Raw genomic sequence first — 21101 nt, forward strand, 5'->3', positions numbered from 1 at the left:
CGGGTTCGCTTCCCTCGGCGTAAAGGGTTTGGGTGCACCCTCCGCCCCCCTTTATTGCTATACGTCTGAGAATTCTTCGCGGTTAAGCCAGCCACAGCGCTATCCACCCCAAAAAAGCGTGCGCAACATCATGTTAGATATTTCGTCTAGCACCGGCACGCTCCAACCCTAAGGGCTCTGCATACATTCTGGCCAAATGATATGTCATTTGCCCATCGCCAGTCAATCCTGCCCTCTTTTTCTCTCACCCTCCACAGCCCATTCCTCTACTCTCTCACACCTTTTTTTTTATAAAACAAAAGGAGCAATTGTTGCTGCCTCCCTTCACCCCTCCTCCTAGCCTTTGTTATCTCCCTTTTCCAGCCGTTGCTATCCTTCCCGCCAGTCCCGTCCACTTAGCCAACTCATAATCTGCCCCCTTTCTTAATCACCGCCTACTTCATAGCTGCCTGCACAGTTCCGCCTATCCACTACCGCCCTGTAGTTTACCCGCCCCAATTCCTACCCCTCCCTTGACCCGACCTTATATAATCAAGTGTATTTCCGCAATAAAATTAGACTAGCTCATTCTCACAGGCTGTCTCCGTGGTTTTTACCGCGCGTCCCCCACGCCTGGAGAACCTAGGCCTACGCGTTGGCCTAGGGGCTCACCGCCGAGCCGTGGAAGCCCGCCCGGTCCTCGTAGGTTGCTAACTTAGAGTAGCAGCCCACAGCAGGGGTTGCTAACTTGGAATAGCAACACTCAGCAGAAGTCTGTTGAGGCTCAGGGCCTGGCTATCATATTGTCAGTCCAGAGATTCAAATCCCCTAGATATATCTTAAACCCCAACACCAACTACAATTTCAGTAAATTAGCATGAAAGTCTTGTGAAAAGAGATCCCATCTGTGTCCAGCTCCATCACGCAGAAACACCAGCTCCAAAGAAGGGCCAACTGACATGGCAGTGAACCCCATCTGCCATGACCATAGAACTTGTGGGTCTCTTTAGCCCTCAAAAGAACCAATACCTGGGGTTCTATCTACTTTATCTGTCTCTGAGACTCTGCTCAGGTATGCATAAGGGCAATCCTTCTGACATCCTCCAGACTCTTTTTTAGAGACTCATAGCCATATAAACTCATTTCTCCTTTCCATTTCCCCCTTACATTAGGTCAAACAGCATTTTAAACTCCTGTTATTATATGTAGACAGGGATATTCTGCTGGTCCACAGTGAACCTTTAATTCAAGGTCATTTTCTATTTGCATCATCAGCTGGTACTTGGTAGTGATCCCTCCATGCCAGGGAGGCTCATCCCCGGGTGTCATGTCCCATGCTGGGGGGAATGCATTGCATTTACATGCTGAGATTGGCTTTGAGACTGGCCACATTTGAGTAACATGAAGGCTGTCAGGAGGAAACTCCTAGGCACAGTGCTGCTCTAGGCCTTGTTCTTATTTCAGGTGTATAGGCTCACAAGCATAGTCATTAGTATCAGGGGCTCACTGTTGGACCCTTATTCCTTCCTGGTCCTTACCGTTGCACCTGGGGGACTGCCGCTGCTCCCCTAGGGACCATGACAGAGCACCCCTGGCCAGGAACCCAGTACCCCCCCCCAGCTGTTGTTTTTAATTGTTGCCACTATGAGTATAGCCAAACATTACCGTGCACCCTGGACATATGCCTTGTATAATTCCCTGTCAACCATATATCACCTGTCAGTAACATCCTATACCAATATTCCTCCGATGCCATTGTTGAACCACTCTGTGATCCAAAACTTCCTGAAAAGTGAAGCCCAATAAAATGTCAGGATCCCTTACTAGTAAAATGGAATATAGCAATGGGTTTAAAGGTTAGATATAGAATACATATTGATTTGGAAAAATTCTACATCCTATCTTTTTCTTTTCTTTTTTCCTAATTATTGAGCTTCTCTTCACAAGAGCCCTAGATCACAGTAATTCATATATACAATATACAATACTCCCACACATCCACCATAAAACCTTTTCCCTTCCACAGTGATATTCTTATAACTTATTCATATCATATTTAATTAAACTGATGTACAGACTCTGAGACAATAGCTTTCAAACAAGGTTACATCTATGCTTACATTGTGGTCCATACTTTAGGATATACAGTTTTCTAAATTTTTAGTTATCCTATGTTTTACATTTTGGTTTACATTATTAGTCTGTTGTCCCCTATATGTTTATGGTGTAATATTACATGTTTTATATCCATCCTTGTGTACTCTCACAAAACTCCTCTCTCACCCCCACATTTACCTTGGTTCCATCCATTCAACATCCATTTTCCCCTCCCCTTGGGGCCCACAGTGACAGCCAATCTCCATTTCCCGAGGAGCCACGTCCAGAGATACTTGCATCAGTGTTCAGGGCCTGACTTGCTCAACTGCCCTAATGCCCTGGGAGCCACCCTTTCTCTCGAGAGATACAGTTCCCTCTATTTGATGGCATTAGTCCTCCTCAGGATGTGGGTCCACCCCCACTCTCACTACTTGGGTCTCTACCCAATGGTACAACCCACCCTGGCAAAATGAGCATCCAGACATTCCCCAGGAGTCCGTCCCGCATCAGACCATCCCCTCCGAGCATCCTAAACAGGTAACCCTCCTAATTATATTTTGATATGATTTTCTCAGCATTTTACTCTCAACCAACACCTGACACTCTCCTATGTTCGTATGTTGCCCCTCCCTAATCCCAATTTTTGGGCAATATTACCCATCTGCCCATCCCCAGACCCCTCAAACCCGCAAAGCCCCACCCAAAGGCAACCCCTTGCCCCCATTTTATCTCCTTTGTGCTCATACTTACTGCCAGCTCATCATAGATTCCACCCATGCAGACGTTGGCTCACATCCTTCCTCCACCCCCCAATTTCCTGTAAGCCTTTCTTCCAGTCTCTAGCTCTCTGAGGCAGCTTGCTTATTTCATATCATTGAGGTCATGTAGTATTTGTCCTTCAATGCCTGGGTTGCTTCACTCAACATAAAGTTCTCAAGATTCATCCATGTTATCACATGTGTTTGTAGTATATTTGTTCTTACAGCCGAGTAGTATTCCATTGTATGTATATACCACATTTTATTGATCCACTCGTCTGTTGATGGGCATTTGGGTTGATTCCAACTTTTGGCGATAATGAACAATGCTGCAATGAACACTGGTGTACATATATCTGTTTGTGTCCTTGTTTTCAGTTCTGCTGGGTATATACCCAGCAGTGGAATTGCTGGGTCATATGGCAAATCTATGGTTAGTTTTTTGAGAAACCGCCAAACTGTCCTCCAGAATGGTTGGATCCTTCTGCATTCCCACCAGCAGTGGATGAGTGTTCCCCTTTCTTCACATCCTCTCCGGCATTTGTATTCTGTTTTTTTCATAGCTGCCAATCTTATGGGAGTAAGATGGTCTCTCATTGTAGTTTTGATTTGCATTTCCCTGATAGCTAGAGATTTGGAGCATTTTTTCATGTGCTTTTTAGCCATTTGTATTTCTTCTTTGGAGAAGTGTCTGTTTAAATCTTTTTCCCATTTTTTAAATGGGTTGTTTATCTTTTTATTTTCAAGATATAGGAGTTCTTTCTATATGCAAGTTATAAGTTTCTTATCAGATATATGGTTGCCAAATATTTTCTCCCACTGTGTGGGCTCCCTTTTTACTTTCTTGACAAACTCGTTTGAGGTGCAGAAGGCTTTAATTTTGAGGAAGTCCCATTTATCTATTAGTTGTTTTGCTGCTTGTGCTTTTGGTGTGATATTCATGAAGCCATTTCCTATTACAAGGTCCTGTAGATGTTTCCCTACACTGCTTTCCAAGGTCTTTATGGTCTTGGCTCTTATATTTAGGTCTTTGATCCATCTTGAGTTGATCTTTGTATAAGGTGTGAGATGGTAATCCTCTTTCATTCTTCTACATATGGATATCCAGTTCTCCAGGCACCATTTGTTGAATAGGCCATTCTCTCCCAGTTGAGAGGGTTTGGTGGCTTTATCGAATATTATATGGCTATATATATGAGGTTCTATATCAGAACTTTCAATTGGATTCCATTGGTCTGTGTGTCTCTCCTTATGCCATTACCATGCTGTTTTCACTACTGTAGTTTGTAGTATGCTTTGAAGTCAGGTAGTGTGATTCCTCCAATTTCATTTTTCTTTTTCAATATGTCTTTGGCTATTTGGGGCCTCTTTCCTTCCCAAATAAATTTCATAGTTAGTTTTTCTAGTTCCTTAAAGAAGACTGTGTTGACTTTTATTGGGATTGCATTGAATGTGTAGATCAGTTTTGGTAGGATAGACATCTTAATAATATTTAGTCTTCCTATCCATGAACAAGGAATATTCTTCCATTTATTTAGGTCTTCTTTGATTTCCTTGAACAGTCTTGTATAGTTCTCAGTGTATAAGTTTTTACATCTTTAGTTAAATTTTTTCCTAAATATTTGATTTTTTAATTTACTATTGTGAATGGTATTTGTTTCTTGATTTCCTCCTGATCTTGCTCATTATTGGTGTACAAAAATGCTACTGATTTTTGCACATTGATCTTATAACCTGTGACTTTACTAAACACATTTATGGGTTCTAGAAGCTTTGTTGTAGATCTCTCAGGGTTTTCTATGTATAGGATCATGTCATCTGCAAATAATGAAATTTTGACTTCTTCCTTTCCAATTTGAATGCCTTTTATATCTGGTTCTTGCCGCAGTGCTCGAGCAAGTACTTCTAAGACAATATTAAATAGAAGGGGAGACAATGGGCATCCTTGTCTCGTTCCTGACTTTAGAGGGAAGGATTTTAGGATTTCTCCATTGTAAACAATGTTGGCTGTAGGTTTTTCATATATACTCTTTATCATGTTCAAAAAATTTCCTTGTATTCCGATCTTTTGTAGTGTTTTTATCAAGAAAGGGTGCTGTATTTTGTCAAATGCTTTTTCTGCATCTATAGATATAATCATGTGGTTTTTTTCCTTCAATCTGTTTATATGGTGTATTACATTGATTGATTTTCTTATGTTGAACCATCCTTGATACCTGGAATGAATCCCACTTGGTCATGGTGTATAATTCGTTTAATGTGTTGTTGAATATAATTAGCAAGTATTTTGTTAAGTATTTTTGTGGCTAGGTTCATTAGAGAAATTGGTCTGTAATTTTCCTTTCTTGTGGTGTCTTTGTTTGGCTTTGGTACTAGGGTAATGTTGGCATCATAGAAGGAGTTAGGCAATGTTCCTTCTGTTTCGATTTTTTGGAAGAGTTTCAGCAGGGTCAGTGTTAGTTCTTTCCAGAATGTTTTGTAGAATTCACCTGTGAAGCCGTCTGGCCCTGGGCTCTTCTTAGTTGGGAGGATTTTAATGACTGATTCTATCTCTTTACTTGTGATTGGTTTGTTGAGATCACCAATTTCTTCTTTCGTCAATATGGGCTGCTTCTGTGTTTCTAGGAATTTGTCCATTTCCTCTGAATTGTCATTTTTGTTGGAATATAGTTTTTCAAAGTATCCTCTTATGATAGTCTTTATTTCTGTGGGGTCAGTGGTGATATCTCCTTTCTCATTTCTTATTTTGTGTATTTGAATCTTCTCTCTTTCTTTCTTTGTTAGTCTCGCTAAAGGTTTGTCAGTTTTGTTTATCTTTTCAAGTGCTTTCTTATTTCCTATTTCATTTAGTTCTGCTCTTATCTTTGTTATTTCCTTCCTTCTTCTTCCTGTTGGATTACTCTTTTTTTTTTCTAATTCCTCCAAATGTGCAGTTAGTTCTTCAATTTTTGCTCTTTCTTCTTTTCTGATATATGAATTTATGGTTATAAATTTCCCTCTTAGTACTGCTTTTGCTGCATCCCATAAATTTTGGTATGTTGTGTTATCATTTTTATTTGTTTCAAGGTAGTCATTGATTTCTTTTGAGATTTCCTCTTTGACCCACTGTTTTTCTAAGAGTGTGCTGTTTAATTTCCAAATCATGGTGTGAAATCTGGGCCTCTGGCCCTTGTGAATTTCCAGCTTCACTCCACTGTGGTCAGAGATATTATTTTGTATGATTTCAATCTTTCTGAATTCATTCAGCCTTTCTCTGTGGCCTAGCATATGGTCTATCTTGGAGAATGATCCATGTGCGCTTGAGAAAAATGTATATCCTGCTGTGTTTGGGTGTAATGATCTATATATGTCTATTAGATCCAGCTCCTCTAATATACTGTTCAAATGTTTTGTTTCTTTAGTGATTCTCTTTTGAGATGTTCTGTCCAGAGTTGATAGTGGTGTATTAAAATGCCCCACTGTAGGGAAACGGACTTTGGCCCAGTGGTTAGGGCATCCGTCTACCATATGGGAGGTCCGCGGTTCAAACCCCGGGCCTCCTTGACCCGTGTGGAGCTGGCCATGCGCAGTGCTGATGCGCGCAAGGAGTGCCGTGCCACGCAAGGGTGTCCCCCGCGTGGGGGAGCCCCCCGCGCAAGGAGTGCGCCCGTGAGGAGAGCCGCCCAGCGTGAAAAGAAAGAGCAGCCTGCCCAGGAATGGCACCGCCCACACTTCCTGTGCCGCTGACGACAACAGAAGCGGACAAAGAAACAAGATGCAGCAAATAGACACCAAGAACAGACAACCGGGGGAGGGGGGGAATTAAATAAATAAATAAATCTTTAAAAAAATAAAAAATAAAATAAAATGCCCCACTGTAATTGTAGATGAATCTATTCTTTCACTTAGTTTTTCCAGCGTTTGCCTCACGTATTTAGAGGCGCCCTTGTTAGGAGCATAAATATTTATGATTGTTCGATCTTCTTGACATATTGTCCCTTTTACTAAAATGTAGTATCCTTCTTTGTCTTTCACAATTGTTTCACATTTAAAGTCTATTTTGTCTGATATTAATATAGCTACTCCTGCCTTTTTTCAGTTATTGTTTGCTTGTATGATTGTTTTCCAGCCATTCACTTTCAACCTCCATGAGTCTCTGGTCTAAGATGTGTCTCTTGTAGACAGCATATAGATGGGTCATATTTCCTTATCCAGTGTCCCAGTCTGAATCTTTTGATAGGTGAGTTTAATCCGTTGACATTCAGTGTTATTACTTTCAAGGAATTATTTGTGTTAGCCATATTTTGACTGGAGTTGTGTTTGTCATATTTTGTTTACTTTTTTTTCCCCCTTCTCTTTTTGTCTTTTTTGTTGCTCTTACACTCTCCTCCAACTCTGCCTGTCCTGCTTTTCCCTTTCTTCCTGCAGAACTCCCTTTAGAATTTCTTTGAAGGGGAGGTTTCTTTTTGGCATACTCTTTCAGTTTCTGTTTATCTGTGAATATTTTGAACTCTCCATCATTTTTGAATGCTAGTTTAGTTGGATAGAGTATTCTTGGTTGGAAATTTTTTTCCTTTAGTACCTTGACTATATCATACCACTGCCTTCTTGCCTCCATGGTTTCAGATGAGAAATCAGCACTTAATCTTATGGAACTTCCCTTGTATGTGATGGTTTTCTTTTCTCTTGCTGCTTTTAGAATGTTCTCTTTGTCTTGAGCATTGGATAATTTGACAAGTATATGTCTTGGGGTGGGCCTATTGGGGTTTATGATGATTGGAGTGAGCTGTGCTTCTTGGATATGTACATCTGTCTCTTTCAGTAGATTTGGGAAGTTTTCAGCTATTATTTCTTGCAACACTCCTTCTGACCCCTTTCCCTTCTCTTCTCCTTCTGGAATGCCTATAATACATATGTTTGAGGGTTTTGCATTATCATTCAGGTCCCTAAGTCCTAGCTGAATTTTTTCTATCTTTTTATCGACCAATTCTATCTGTTTGATTTCCGATGTACTGTCTTCCACATCACTAATTCTCTGCTCTGCCTCTTCTAGTCTGCTGATATTTGCTGCAAGTGTATTTTTGATTTCTTGAACTGTGGTGTTCATTCCCATCATATCTGTTATCTTTTTGTGTATGCCTGCAATTTCCCCTCCAAGTGTTGTCTTCATGTTGTTAACCTGTTCCTTTACTTCATTAAATTTGTTGGTGATAAATGTTCTGAGATCTTTCATTTCTTGTGTGAAGTTCTGCTCCCCTTCCTGATTTTTAGTTTGTTCATTGGATTCAGCCATGTTTTCCTGATTACTGGTTTGGTTTGTAGATTTTTGTTGCTATCTGGTCATCATTTTATCTTGATGGGTTTAATCAGTTCCTTAGCTTCTTTGTCTAGTCTTGGGGATTAATTAGCTGTTGTTTTTGCGTGTTATATCTTCTCTTTGTCACTTTGTTCTTCTTATTCTAATTTCTTATTGCTGGTTGAGTTCACTTTAAAGGAAAGTATTAGGGCCAGGGAAAGGCAATTGTGTAAGCAAGGAAAAAGTATAAAGTAGTATTGGTGATAAATGTTAACAGAGCAACAATATGAGATCTGGGAGGATGGATATTAGATTCATGTAAGTTGTGTAGAGTTATAGCAGTAGGTAGAGTACCTATAATGAGGTAGTCAACTGAATATGGGAGGAATATGGTATGAATTAAAAAGCTAGTATTTTCGTGAGAGAGGGAAAGAGAAAAGAAAGGCAATAGTTTCAAGAGTGGATAACAGACAGAAAACAAAACAAAGGTATTAGAAATTAAGAGTTAGACACTTTGTGGGTCAAAGAAAGGGAGGTGGAATATAGGAGAGACAGTAGATGATGGAGGATATGAAGATGTAGGGGAAAGGGGATAGTGTAGGTAGCCAAAATCAATTCACACAGACATGAGACAGTGGAGGGTGAGAAAACCCAGCAAATGTGAGGTCTTCCCTGCAGCACCTATTGTATAATTAAGGTAAAATAAAATAAGAAAATGAGGGACAAGAGAGAGAAAAAACAGAAAAAAAAAAAGAGAGAAGAAAGGAAGAAAAGAAAAAGGGGGTGGGTAAAGGGCGGGGAACAGGTAGGGGAAAGAAAAAAAAGATATACACCAATCACAACAGCAACACCACCAACAAAAAAAAAACCCTAAATAACTGAAAAAAAAAGACTTTGGGGAATACGCTGGGAGAAAAGACTAGGGGATAATGAAATGTTAGCAATCAGGACATTAGAAAAAAATAAAAAATAAGATAAAATGAAAATAAAAACAAACCAAACAAAAAAGAAAAAACGCAAATGTTGAGGGCTAGGGCATTCAAGGACCTCAGATGGACCTCAGGGCATGATGGATTCAGGGATGGAAAGCCTGAGATATTGAGGACTCAAGAGGTGTGAGTCTCTGGGGTGTGGGCCACCAGGGCTTAGGGGACTCAGACCTGGCAACCTCAAATCTGGTCAACAGAGAGCCTGGGAGCACTGCAGTGTAACACAACCTTCAGGGATCCCCACAGCTGGGTGCCAGCCCTATGGGGGAAGTCAGATCCGCAAACTCTATCTTACGTCTGAACCCCGCAATTCATTCACTCACTGGGGTCTATTCTGTGGATGTATCATCAATTCGGCTTCAGGACAGCTCCCACCTGTAAGCCCCCGGAACGGCCACCTGAGGACGCCTCTACACTGCAGCCAATTTAATGACGCAGATCAGAAGCCAGGCCTGGGGGTGAGGCTCCAGCCAGAAACGCCGACAGCAGAGTCCAAAACCTGAATTCCCAAGCTTCACAAAATATTCCCCAATCGGCTTCCAGATGTGTCCCGCCCCTCCCCGCCACACCCTGTAACAGCCTCCCGATTACATCCCTTTATTGCCAGCAATCTAAGTCCGCTGCAGATCGGCAGCTGGGCTTGTGGGGGCAGGGCTCCAGGCAGAAGTGCTATTACTTGTGTCCGCAATCAAAAATTCCCTGCTTCGCAACAAAACCCCCGTCTGTCTCCCCAAATCGGTCTGCAAAGGCGTCCCATCCTGTCAACCCCCTAACAGCTTGCCCAGGGCTTGCAAATTCCCCAGTACCGCAGAGCCTCCAAAAAGCACGACCGCAGTGCCTGTTCTGTGGCTCCACCCCCCCAGGAGGGAGCGTCCTGCGTGGAGCTCTCGCCTCTGTGCAATAAAATTTTAATTATATCTTATAGACTAATCCTCTCTGTTACCTTCCTACCAAATCGATGTCCAGACACTTCCTGCCCTGCAAAAATCCCAAAACAGCCTGGTCCCGGAGAACTTACCACGCTGCCCAGTCGCTTTTTTGCAGGAGAGACCCTCAGGTAAGCTCACTCAGCAACCATCTTGCCCTACCACCCCACAGATTTTTTTCACCTACCCTTTTTAAGTTCATTTGAGTTGCAAAGATTATTTCCCCTTCCCCGTTTTTAGGATTTCCTGTATTTCTCCCATTCAATCTTGGCTGCCACACCAGACAGACAGAAAGCTCCACAACTTCTTTGTCTGGCATATGTAGTGAAACCTTAGCAGCAGACAGGAACTGCTCCAGTGCTGTCAGACCAACCTGGTTTAACTGCTCGTTCTCTGGCTCACGACCTGGGTGATCTTGAGCAAGTGACTAAAACCTTTCTGAACCTTAGTTTTTTTCACTAGGAACTGTAAATAAAATACTTCCTATGCCATCGGATTAAATGAGCTACTTTGCAAAGCCTCATGCATGTATCCTTCCCCACGGGCCCACCCCAGACTGCCTGAAAGAGGGAAAAGGAGTTAGTGGCAAAGAATCCCAGGCCTGCTCCCCGCTCCTTGTTCTCACTGGGCAGGCAGGGGACCCACTGGCAAATTTATGGAATCTGCAGGGTGGCTCCTGCCAGCCAGTACCCCCTCCCCATTGCCTAGGGGCTGGGGGAACCCACGGGATCCGCTGCTAGCATCTGCCTCACCTCCCTGTGCCCCACCCCTGTCTCCTTGGGGTTTTCCTCTTGAGAAGAGAGGGTTCTGGGGCCCCGGTACGAGTTCTGTCTTATTCTGCCAGAGTCTACACATACTCATTTGGAGAACAGTGTCCCCAGGGAGGTCACCTTGGGGATGGCCAAGGCAACCACGGTCTGAGTCCATGGCCTGTGGAGGCGCTGACATCTATTTAGCACCCTGAATCTGTGAGCCCTTCTCAGGCCTTGGGACCCGAAAGCTGCCCCACACCCTCCCCTTTCTCCTGGCAGGAACTCCAGCACCAGCCACAACCCTCAGCGACTATCTGGAGCGGGAACAAGGAAGCAGGAGGAAGCAGACAACCGTGGACTCGGTGGCCCAGTGGCCTCAAGCAGTAAGTCTAGAGCCATTCTGATTTCCTGTGTGGTCTGACTTCCTTCCTAGGTCTGTGCCATATTTAGAGGCTCAGAATACAGTAGAGAGAACAATGATTTGGTGTCCCAACGCCCAGATCAGAGTCCTGGATCTGACCTTGACCGTCTGTGTTACCTTGGGTGCTTCAGTTTCCCCACAAATAAATTGTGGGGTTCGGATTGATGGTATCTGTGGTGGTTTGATATTATTGATATTAAAAGAGATATGGATTATGTTTGTAAATTGGTCTGTTCCTCTGGGTGTGATACCCTTTGATTGATTTAAATTCAAAGGCTTCATTTTATTTGATGAAATCAAGATTAGGGTTTCATTTGACCACCTCATCTGGCCTGCACGGTTGAGTCTCAGCCCCCTTGGTGGGCTATATAAACAGATGCTTAATGAAGAACACGGATGTAGATATACACAGAGTAGATACACAGTGGAAGAGAGACAGCTCCCCAGACACGGAAGAGGCCCTGGGAAGAGAGGTGAGATGGTTTACAGCTGACCTTGTGAAGAGAACAGAGCAGCTGAGCCTGGAAAGGAACAAACCCTGGGAAGAGAGATGAGCCCTGTGCCAGCCTACAGCAGAGATTGGAAGAAGCTGAACCCACGGAGACTTAAGAGGGAAGAAGGCTGAACCCTCACAGACTTCTCCTGCCAGCTTGCTTCACCCCATGGCAACAGTTTGGTAAGGAAGTAACCTTGAGTTGGACTCTTTAGAGCCTTGTTACTGTAAGCTTTTACCCCAAAACCCTTTATAAAAGTCAAGAGATTTCTGGTACTTAGTGTCAGCACCCTCTGGCTGACTAATACAGTATCTGATATCTCTGTTGTGCTTTACCTTCATGAGCTATATATTAGTCAATCTTCTCTAGGGAAACAGAATCAACAAGAGATATCTGAGAATAGTATGTGATTTTATGAGTCTCTCATGTAGCCGTGGCAATGCCCAAGTCTGGGTTTCACAGGTAGGCTGCAACCAGGGACTCCAATGAAAGTCCAATGAAGGTTTTGGTTTTTTTTTTAAAGATTTTTATATTTATTTATTTCTCTCCCCTTGCCCCCCCCGCCCAGTTGTCTGCTCTCTGTATCCATTTGCTGTGTGTTCTTCTGTGACCGCTTCTATCCTTATCAGCAGCATCGGCAATCTGTATTTCTTTTTGTTGCATCATCTTGTTGTGTCAGCTCTCCGTGTGTCCAGCGCCAATTCTTGGGCAGGCTGCACTTTCTTTTGCGCTGGGCAGCTCTCCTTATGGGGCACACTCCTTGCACGTGGGGCTCCCCTATGCGGGGGACACCCCTGCATGGCACGGCACTCCTTGCGTGCATCAGCACTGTGCATGGGCCAGCTCCACACTGGTCAAGCAGGCCCAGAGTTTGAACCGTGGACCTCTCGTGTGGTAGGTGGACGCCCTATCCATTGGGCCAAGTCTACTTCCCTCAATGAAGGTTTTTGACGAGTTCCCAGAGATGTTGGCTATCCAAAGACGAGTTGGGAAATTCTCTCTCATGCTAGAATCACTTCCCCTTTTAAGGTATTAAACTGATTGGGTTAAGAGTCACTCATTGCTGGTGGCAATCTCCTTGACTGATGTAGTTGTAATCAGCTATCTATGACTTACCACTGCAGTAAAGTCAATGGTGACTAAAGTCCATAAATGCACTTGTATTACAAGGCTTGCTTGACCAAACAATTGGGCACAATTACCTGGCTGGGTTGACACAACAGTCAACAATCATAGTATACCTCAACTCGGCAACTGTACACATTATCTTAAATCATACTTAGTCTCTAAGTAAAACCAATAACAGACATGCATATATATAAATTTCCACCTCACAATGTTCAACTCTCCTGCATATAACCAGAAACACATTAATTCCATACAGAATAGGGTGCAAGTTCTTGGGTAATATTCACTCTCAAATTTGACATCCTCAGATATTATGACATGAAACTGATACACAACTTGTTATATGATAAGGGAAAAGTCTGGGGAAGAAGACAAGGAAATTTGTTTTGTGTACATATGTAATCCTCATCATCATGAAACAAGGAAGAAAGATTCATGACCATTATAGTCCTCATTTCTGTAACTGGTCACGTGGTTGAAGTTCATATTTATCACTACCTTCTTCCACTACCCATTCCATGTTCCCATTACCCTCAGCAAGCACCTCAGCTGTCCATGGTTCTTTGCCTTTCATTCCTGAAGATTTGGGCCATTGTTAGTCCTGCTTGGATTGGGTTGTTTTAATTTTCCATTGACTACAATCATAGGACATGGCAGTACTAGGAGATGCCCCAGAGGATCTCCTATATTCCAGGCAAACTCTTCTTTATTCCCATTATGTAGATGCAGTCCTATTTCCCCTTGATAGTCAGGATCAAGCACCCCAGCCAGTACAGTAATTCCCTTCTTTGACTGTTGATTCACAGGTAAGAGGAGCCCAAAATGGCCAGGTGGCAGTTTTAACTTCCAGTTCAATGGAATCATTGTTGTATTCCCTGGGGTCCACACTCCTTCTTTTGGGATTAAAATCTGTACACCAGCAGAGTATGAGGTTGCAGGGACAGGAAGCAAAAATTGTCCTAGTGGGTCACTAGGGGTAATAGTGAGTGGTGCCACTCCCATTTCCATCCCTTGGTTCCTGGACCCATGGATCCTGGTTATGGGAGAAATAGCACCAGAGTGTGGATGCTGATTTAGAGTATACAGGGCTGGAGAACAATGCCCCAGCCCTGCAAGGTATTGCCACCTAGGTGGGGTTGTAATTGAGTCTTCAAAAGGTCATTCCACTGTTCTATCAATCAGCTGCTTCAGGGTGGTGGGGTACATGGTAAGATCAGTGAATTCCATGGGCATGTGCTCATTTCTGCACATCATTTGCTGTGAAATGGGTTCCTTGATCAGAAGCAATGCCATGTGGAATGCCATGGTGGTAGATAAGACATTCGGTAGATAAGACAAATGGATGGTAGTTTTAGAAGAAGCATTGCATGCAGGAAATGCAAACCCATATCCAGAGTATTTGTCTATTCCAGTTAAAACAAATCACTGCTCCTTCCATGGTGGAAGTGATCCAATGTAGTCAAGCTGTCACCAGGTAGCAGGCTGGTCACCTCAAGGAATGGTGCTTTATCAGGGGCTGAGTTTGGGTCTTTGCTTCTGGCAGATTGGGCACTCGGCAGTGGCTGTAGCCAAGTCAGCCTTGGTAAGAGGAAGTCTGCGCTGCTGAGCCAATGCATAACCTCCATCCCTACCTCCATGGCCACTTTGTTCACGAGCCCATTGGGCAAAGACAGGAGTGGCTACAGAAAGAGGCTGAGCATTAACCACAGAGCGGGTCATCCTATCCAGTTGATTATTAAAATCTTCCTCTGCTAAAGTCCCCCTCTGGTGAGCATTCACATGGGATACAAATATTTTCATGTTTTTCACCCACTCAAAAAGGTCTATCCACATACCTCTTCCCCAGATCTCTTCGTCACCAATTTTCCAATCATGTTCCTTCCAAGTCCCTGACCATCTAGCCAAACCATTGGCAACAGCCCATGAATCAGTGAACAAATGCACCTCTGGCCTTTTCTTCTTCCAAGCAAAATGAACAACCAGGTGTACTGCTTGAAGTTCTGCCCACTGGGAGGATTTGCCCTCACCACTCTCTTTCAGGGATATGCCAGACAGGGGCTGCAGTGCTGCAGCTGTCCACTTTCAGGTGGTACCTGCATATTGTGCAGAATCAACTGTAAACCAGGCACGAGTTTTCTCTTCCTCAGTCAACTGATTGTAAGGGACTCATCAAAGGTCGAAAGCTGTGGGCTGGGAAAGAGAAGGTAACATGGCAGGGGTGGTGACCATGGGCATTTGGGCTATTTCCTCATGTAACTTACTTGTGCCTTCAGGACCCGCTCAAGCCCGTTCTCATATATACCACTTCCACTTTATTATGGAGTGCTGCTGTGCATGCCCAACTTTATGGTTTGGTGGGTCAGACAATACCCAGCTCATGATAGGCAACTCAGGTCTCATGGTAACTTGATGGCCCATGGTTAAGCGTTCAGTCTCCACTAAGGCTCAGTAGCAGGCCAAAAGCTGTTTCTCAAAAGGAGAGTAGTTATCTGCAGAGGGTGGCGGGGCTTTGCTGCAAAATCCTAAGGGTCTGCATTATGATCCTCCTATAATGGCCTGCCAAAGGCTCCAGACATCATCTCTATTTGCCACTGAAACTTCCAGCACCATTGGATCTGCTGGATCACATGGCCCAAGAGGTAGTGAAGCTTTAACAGCAGTCTGACACAGAGCCTCTTCTTGTTCCAGTCCCCAATCAAAACTAGCAGCTTTTCTGGTCACCCAGTAAATGGGCCAGAGTAGCATAACCAAATGAGGAATGTGCTGTCTCCAAAATCCAAAGAGACCACTAAGCATCGTTCCTCCTTTTTTGGCCATAGGAGGAGTCAGATGCCACAGCTTATCCTTCACTTTTGAGGGATATCTCAACATGCCCCACACCACTGGACCCCTAGAAATTTCACTGAGGTGGAAGAACTTTGTATTTTAGTTGGATTTATCTTCCATCCCCTCTCACTCAAATGCCTTACTAATAAGTCTAGAGTCTTTGCTACTGCTTGCTCACTAGGTCCTATCATCATGATATCATCAATATAATGGACCAGTGTGATGTCTTGTGGGAGGGAGAGACGATCAGGATCCCTACAGACAATATTATGACGTAGGGCTGGAGAGTTGATATACCCCTGAGGCAGGGCAGTGAAGGTATACTGCTCACCTTGCCAGCTAAAAGCATACTGTTTCTGGTAGTCCCTAATAATAGCAATTGAGAAAAAAGCATTCGCCAAATCAACAGCAACATACCAAGTACCAGGGGACATGTTGATTTGCTCAAGCAATGATACCACATCTGAGATAGCAGCTGCAATTGGAGTCAGCACCTGGTTAAGTTTAGGATAATTTACTGTCATCTTCCAAGATCTGTCTGTTTTCTGTACAGGCCAAATAGGAGATTAAATGGGAATGTGGTGGTAATCACCACCCCTTCAAATCCTTGATGGTGGCACTAATTTCTGCAATCCCTCCAGGAATCTGGTACTGTTTTTGGTTTACTATTTTGCTATATAGGAGCAGTTCTAGTGGATTTCACTTGCCTTTTCCAACCATAATAGCCCTTGCTCCACAAGTCAGGGATCCAATTTGGGGATTCTGCCACTTACTGAGTATGTCTATTCCAATTATGCATTCTGATACTGGGGAAATAACCACAGAATGGGTCTGGGAACTCACTGGACCAACCGTGAAATGGATTTGAGCTAAAACTCTATTAATCACCTGACCTCCTTAAGCCCCTACTCTAACTGGTGGACCACAGTGATGTTTTGAGTCTCCTGAAATTAATGTCACTTCTGAGCTAGTGTATAATAATCCCCAAAATGTCTAATCATTTCCTTTTCCCCAATCCACAGTTACTCTGGTAAAAGGCCGTAGATCTCCTTGGGGAAAGGTAGGAGGAAGATTAACAATATAAGTTTTGGGCAGTTTAACAGGATCCTTCCCCAAGGAGACCTGGCCTCCTCCTCATTCAAGGGGCTTTGGGTCTGTAAAATGTCTCAAGTCTGGGAATTGATTAAGGGGCCGTGATTCTCTGCATCTGTAATTTGAGTTCAGGTTTTGTTCACCTGACCTAGAATTCTTCTATTTATACAGATCCAGAAGAAATTCAGTAGACTGCCTGTCTATTTCACTGCTAGTACCCCATATGTATTAGCCAATGCCATAACTGTTCAGAACTCAGACTATTTTGAGTGGTTTTTTGAATCTGCCTTTCATTGTGGTAGCCATGCCCAGCTTGACTTGAGTGATTAACTGTGGATACTTGGCTTTTACCAGACCGACATCCAATCATCCCCATAATGTTTAAGAATTCTAATTCCATCACAGCCCTCCCTAGAGTAATATCTGGACTACAGAGAAGAGCAACCACAGAGCTCTTCAGGAAAGATGGAGTTAGTCTTACAAATTTATTCCTCACAGTCCTGGTTAAAGGTGTGTCCTCTGGACATTCCTGGGGTGGGTGGGCAGCTCTCAAATGGTAAATCCATTCTAGCATTCCAATCTCCCTAAACCTTTGAATTCCTTCTTCTACTGCATACCAGGGTAAATTGGGCCTCTCAACCTCAGACATGCTAGGCCGTCTTCTGGTCCATGTTTCAGTCAGCCACCCAAACAAACTGTTAGAGCCCTTTCTATCCCCTCAAATACAGTGTTGAATCCAGAATTTCTACTCAGTGGGCCCATATCAGTAAATTCAGCCTGATCCAACTTTATATTCCTTCCACCATTATCCCATACCCTTAGTATCCATTCCCACACATATTTCCCTGATTTCTGTCTATATAAGTTGGAAAACTCATACAGTTCTTTCTGGGAATACCTTACTTCCTCATGGGTCATACTTTGCATTTCACCTTTGGGGGCTTGTTGTGATTTTAGTCTAGTAATAGTGATGTAGGCTATGGGTGTGAGGGAGGGTGTTCATCTCTTCATAGATAACCTGAGCTGTACATGTTCTGAGCTGTGCGTTTGGGACAGTAAGAATGCAGCCCTGCCCTTGGTAACCATGACAACAACTCCAGTCTGGGAAAAACAGTTTAGCAATGCAAAGTCTATAAACATTAGATATTCAGGGGAAATGCAAACCAAAAGTCCTAAAAACTTATCTAGGAGGTATGAAGTCCATGCTAAAAGCTTACCTAGAATGTGGAAGATATATGTTAATTCAAACCTATTGAGCACTGAAACAAAGAACCATTTGGCCCTTCCTCTGTATAAAAAGAACTCAAAAATCTTGTTCAGGGCTTGGATTTTGGAATGAAAAGCTCCAAGCCCAGTCAGTTGTAAATAAATCCTTTTCCTTCCCAAAATTATTCCTGAGTCCTGGACTTTCTATACACAAATAATTGAACCTCTCTGGACTTCTACAACAATAGGTATTGAAGACAAGAGAGGTGGTGGGGGTGGTAAGGAGAAGGATTAGAAATGCCTTGCAAGCTACTGACCTTAAGGCATTCCTTTGCATTTTCTTCTGGTGAGACAGGATTAAACTCTTCATGCAGGGGTTGGAAGGAAGTTTCCTCGGGGCAGACTGGAGGCTTGGCATTACATCCTGGAGTTTGGCTGGTATGTGCCTCAGGGCTGAGAGGAGGTCCAGACTCCCTGGTGCAGGCCGGAGGCTGGACAGGGCAGGCTTCAGTTTGGCTGGTACCCACCTCAGGACTGGAAGTTGTTTCAGGCTCCCTGGGGCAAGCTGGAGGCTGGAGGCTGGATGATACAAGGTTTTTTTTTTTTTAAATTTTTTTTTTTTATTTTTAATTTTTTTATTTTTTATTGACTTTGTAATAATATTACATTAAAAATATATATGTGAGGTCCCATTCAACCCCACCCCCCCACCCCCCCTCTCCCCCCCCCCAACAACGCTCGTTCCCATCATCATGACACATCCATTGGATTTGGTAAGTACATCTTTGGGCACCTCTGCACCTCATATACATTGGTTCACATCATGGCCCATACTCTCCTCTATTCCATCAAGTGGGCCCTGTGAGGATTTACAATGTCCGGTGATTACCTCTGAAGCACCATCCAGGGCAGCTCCATGTCCCGAAGACGCCTCCACCTCTCATCTCTTCCTGCCTTTCCCCATACCCTTTGTCCATTATGTCCACTTTTCCCAATCCAATGCCACCTCTTCTATGTGGACATTGGATTGGTTGTGTCCATTGCACCTCTATGTCAAGAGGAGGGTCAGATTCCACCTGGATGCTGGATGCAATCCTCCCATTTTCAGTTGTAATCACTCTAGGCTCCATGGTGTGGTGGTTGTCCTTCTTCAACTCCATCTTAGCTGAGTGTGGTAAGTCTAATAAATCAGATTGTAGGTGCTGGAGTCTGTTGAGGCTCAGGATCTGGCTATCACATTGTCAGTCCAGAGATTCAAATCCCCTAAATATATCTTAAACCCCAACATTAACTGCACCTCCAGCACATTAGCATGAAAGTCTTATGAAGGGAGATCCCATCTGAGTCCAGATTCATCACACATAAACACCATTTCCAAAGAGGAGCCATCTGCCCTGGTAGTTAACCCCATCGGCCATGACCATAACTCCCATGGGTCTCTTTAGCCCTCAAAGGAACCAATATCTGGGGGTTGTATCTGCTTTATCTGTCTCTCTGACTCTGCTCAGTTGTGCATGAGGGCAAACCTTCTGCCAGCCTCCAGACTCTTTTTTAGAAACTCGTAGCCATATAAACTCATTTCTCCTTTCCATTTCCCCCTTACTTTAGGTCAAACAGCATTTTAAAGTCATGGTATTTTATGTAGACATGGATATTCTGCTGATCCGCTTTGAACCTTCCGTATAAGGTCAAATACAAGGTTGACAAGGTGTGGTCTCCACAGGGCAGGCCAAGGCAGGCTTATCTGGTAAAGTCTCAGCAGAATTCAGGGTTCCAACGTCTCCATCAATATTATCATCATCCCATACGTGTCCATCCCAGTTCTCTGGATTCCACTCTTTTCCAACCAATGCCTTCACTTTAACTCCAGAAATCCTGCAGGGTTGAGATTTACATTTCCTTTGTAACTCCACTAATCATACAATGAGAGACTGAGTTGGTTCTCAGGTATTTTGAGCTTGTGGCTACAGGAGAGAAGATTTTCTTTCAGAGCACACATAGAAACTTTCACATCATTCATGCAGTGTTTAAGTTTCAAATTTGAAGCCTTTAACTCATGTCTTTCTTTTGTAACACTATCCAGAGTATCTAGGAGAAGTGAGCCAATATCATTCTACAGTTTAACTCCACAAAACTGTTAAGGTGTTGAAATGACTCTCACCCAGACCCTTGCTTCTTATAAGCATGGAAGTAGGGGACTCCAGGGATGCTATTTTGCATATTTCGATTGCCAACGCATGCCACGGACTGTTAGCAGCCTTTTCGTTATTGGAAAGGGAGTCGTCAATACTCTTGAGTCCAATTAGAATAGAAAGCCAACCCAATGTTGAAGACTCTGTTCCTCAAGAACCACTCCTGGTTCTAAGCTGTATTAGTCAAGGTTCTCTAGGGAAACAGAATCAACAAGAGACAAATGTACATCATGTAATTTACATACAATTCAAAATAAAAGCAACACTAAACAGTAAAGCAAGGACTGAAAAGTCCATGGAAGTCTGATTTTCCCCCCAAGACAACTACAATTGTCAGTCCTTTTTTTGAAATATCATTTTCTTTGAAAACATTATCTTGGTGCTACTGCTTCGATTGTGCGGTAAACCCAAGGGTAGCCCGCCTACTGTATCCCCCGTTACCGAGTAGAAAGACCCAATACACGAGTGAGAGAGATGAGAAAACGCAGGCACGCGCGCATGCGCCTGCGCACCTACGCACTTGTGTGCTAAGAAAGATGAAGGCGGGCAGCGCTATCCCTGAGCCAGTGGGTGTTTCTGGGGGGCCCCTCAGAGCCAGGGAGGCGCACCGAGGCCTGCTGAGGCCTGCAGTGGGCCAGGGGTGGGAAGGAGTGATGTGGGCTATGGGTGGCAGGCTCTTTGTCTCTTCAGAATTAGCCTAAACAGGGGAGAGGGGGCAAGATGGCAGCTGAGTGAACATCCCTGTTAGAGTCTTCTGCAGGGAATCGGCTGGGCGGCGTTGGAGACTCTTTGGGACCGGATTGTTTCAGGATTTTTGCTGGTCCGGAGGTGTCTGGACATCGATTTGGAGGGAAGGTAACAGAGAGGATTCGTCTGTGAAATATACACGGAGATCCCAGCTACCTGTGGAGGATTCCCTTCTTGGGTAGGCGGAGACGAGGCATCTAGCCCGCTCGGTGGGGCTGA

General features: G+C 43.7%; 1 protein-coding gene across 1 annotated transcript in view; it reads right to left on the reverse strand.

The window, feature by feature from the left end:
* The window catches only part of LOC139436271 (uncharacterized), a 34357-nt gene extending 14029 nt beyond the window's left edge, over positions 1 to 20328 (reverse strand). Inside the window, exons 1-2 of the mRNA XM_071207444.1 lie at positions 18833 to 20328; positions 18261 to 18522 (exon numbers count right to left, since the gene is read on the reverse strand). Coding sequence (XP_071063545.1) covers positions 18261 to 18522; positions 18833 to 19103 — 533 coding nt within the window. The 5' untranslated portion in view covers positions 19104 to 20328. The remainder of the gene's footprint in view (positions 1 to 18260; positions 18523 to 18832) is intronic.
* Positions 20329 to 21101: the final 773 nt, after the last annotated feature.

The sequence above is a fragment of the Dasypus novemcinctus genome, chromosome 13 (assembly GCF_030445035.2).
Source record: "Dasypus novemcinctus isolate mDasNov1 chromosome 13, mDasNov1.1.hap2, whole genome shotgun sequence".
In the NCBI taxonomy this organism is placed as follows: domain Eukaryota; kingdom Metazoa; phylum Chordata; class Mammalia; order Cingulata; family Dasypodidae; genus Dasypus; species Dasypus novemcinctus.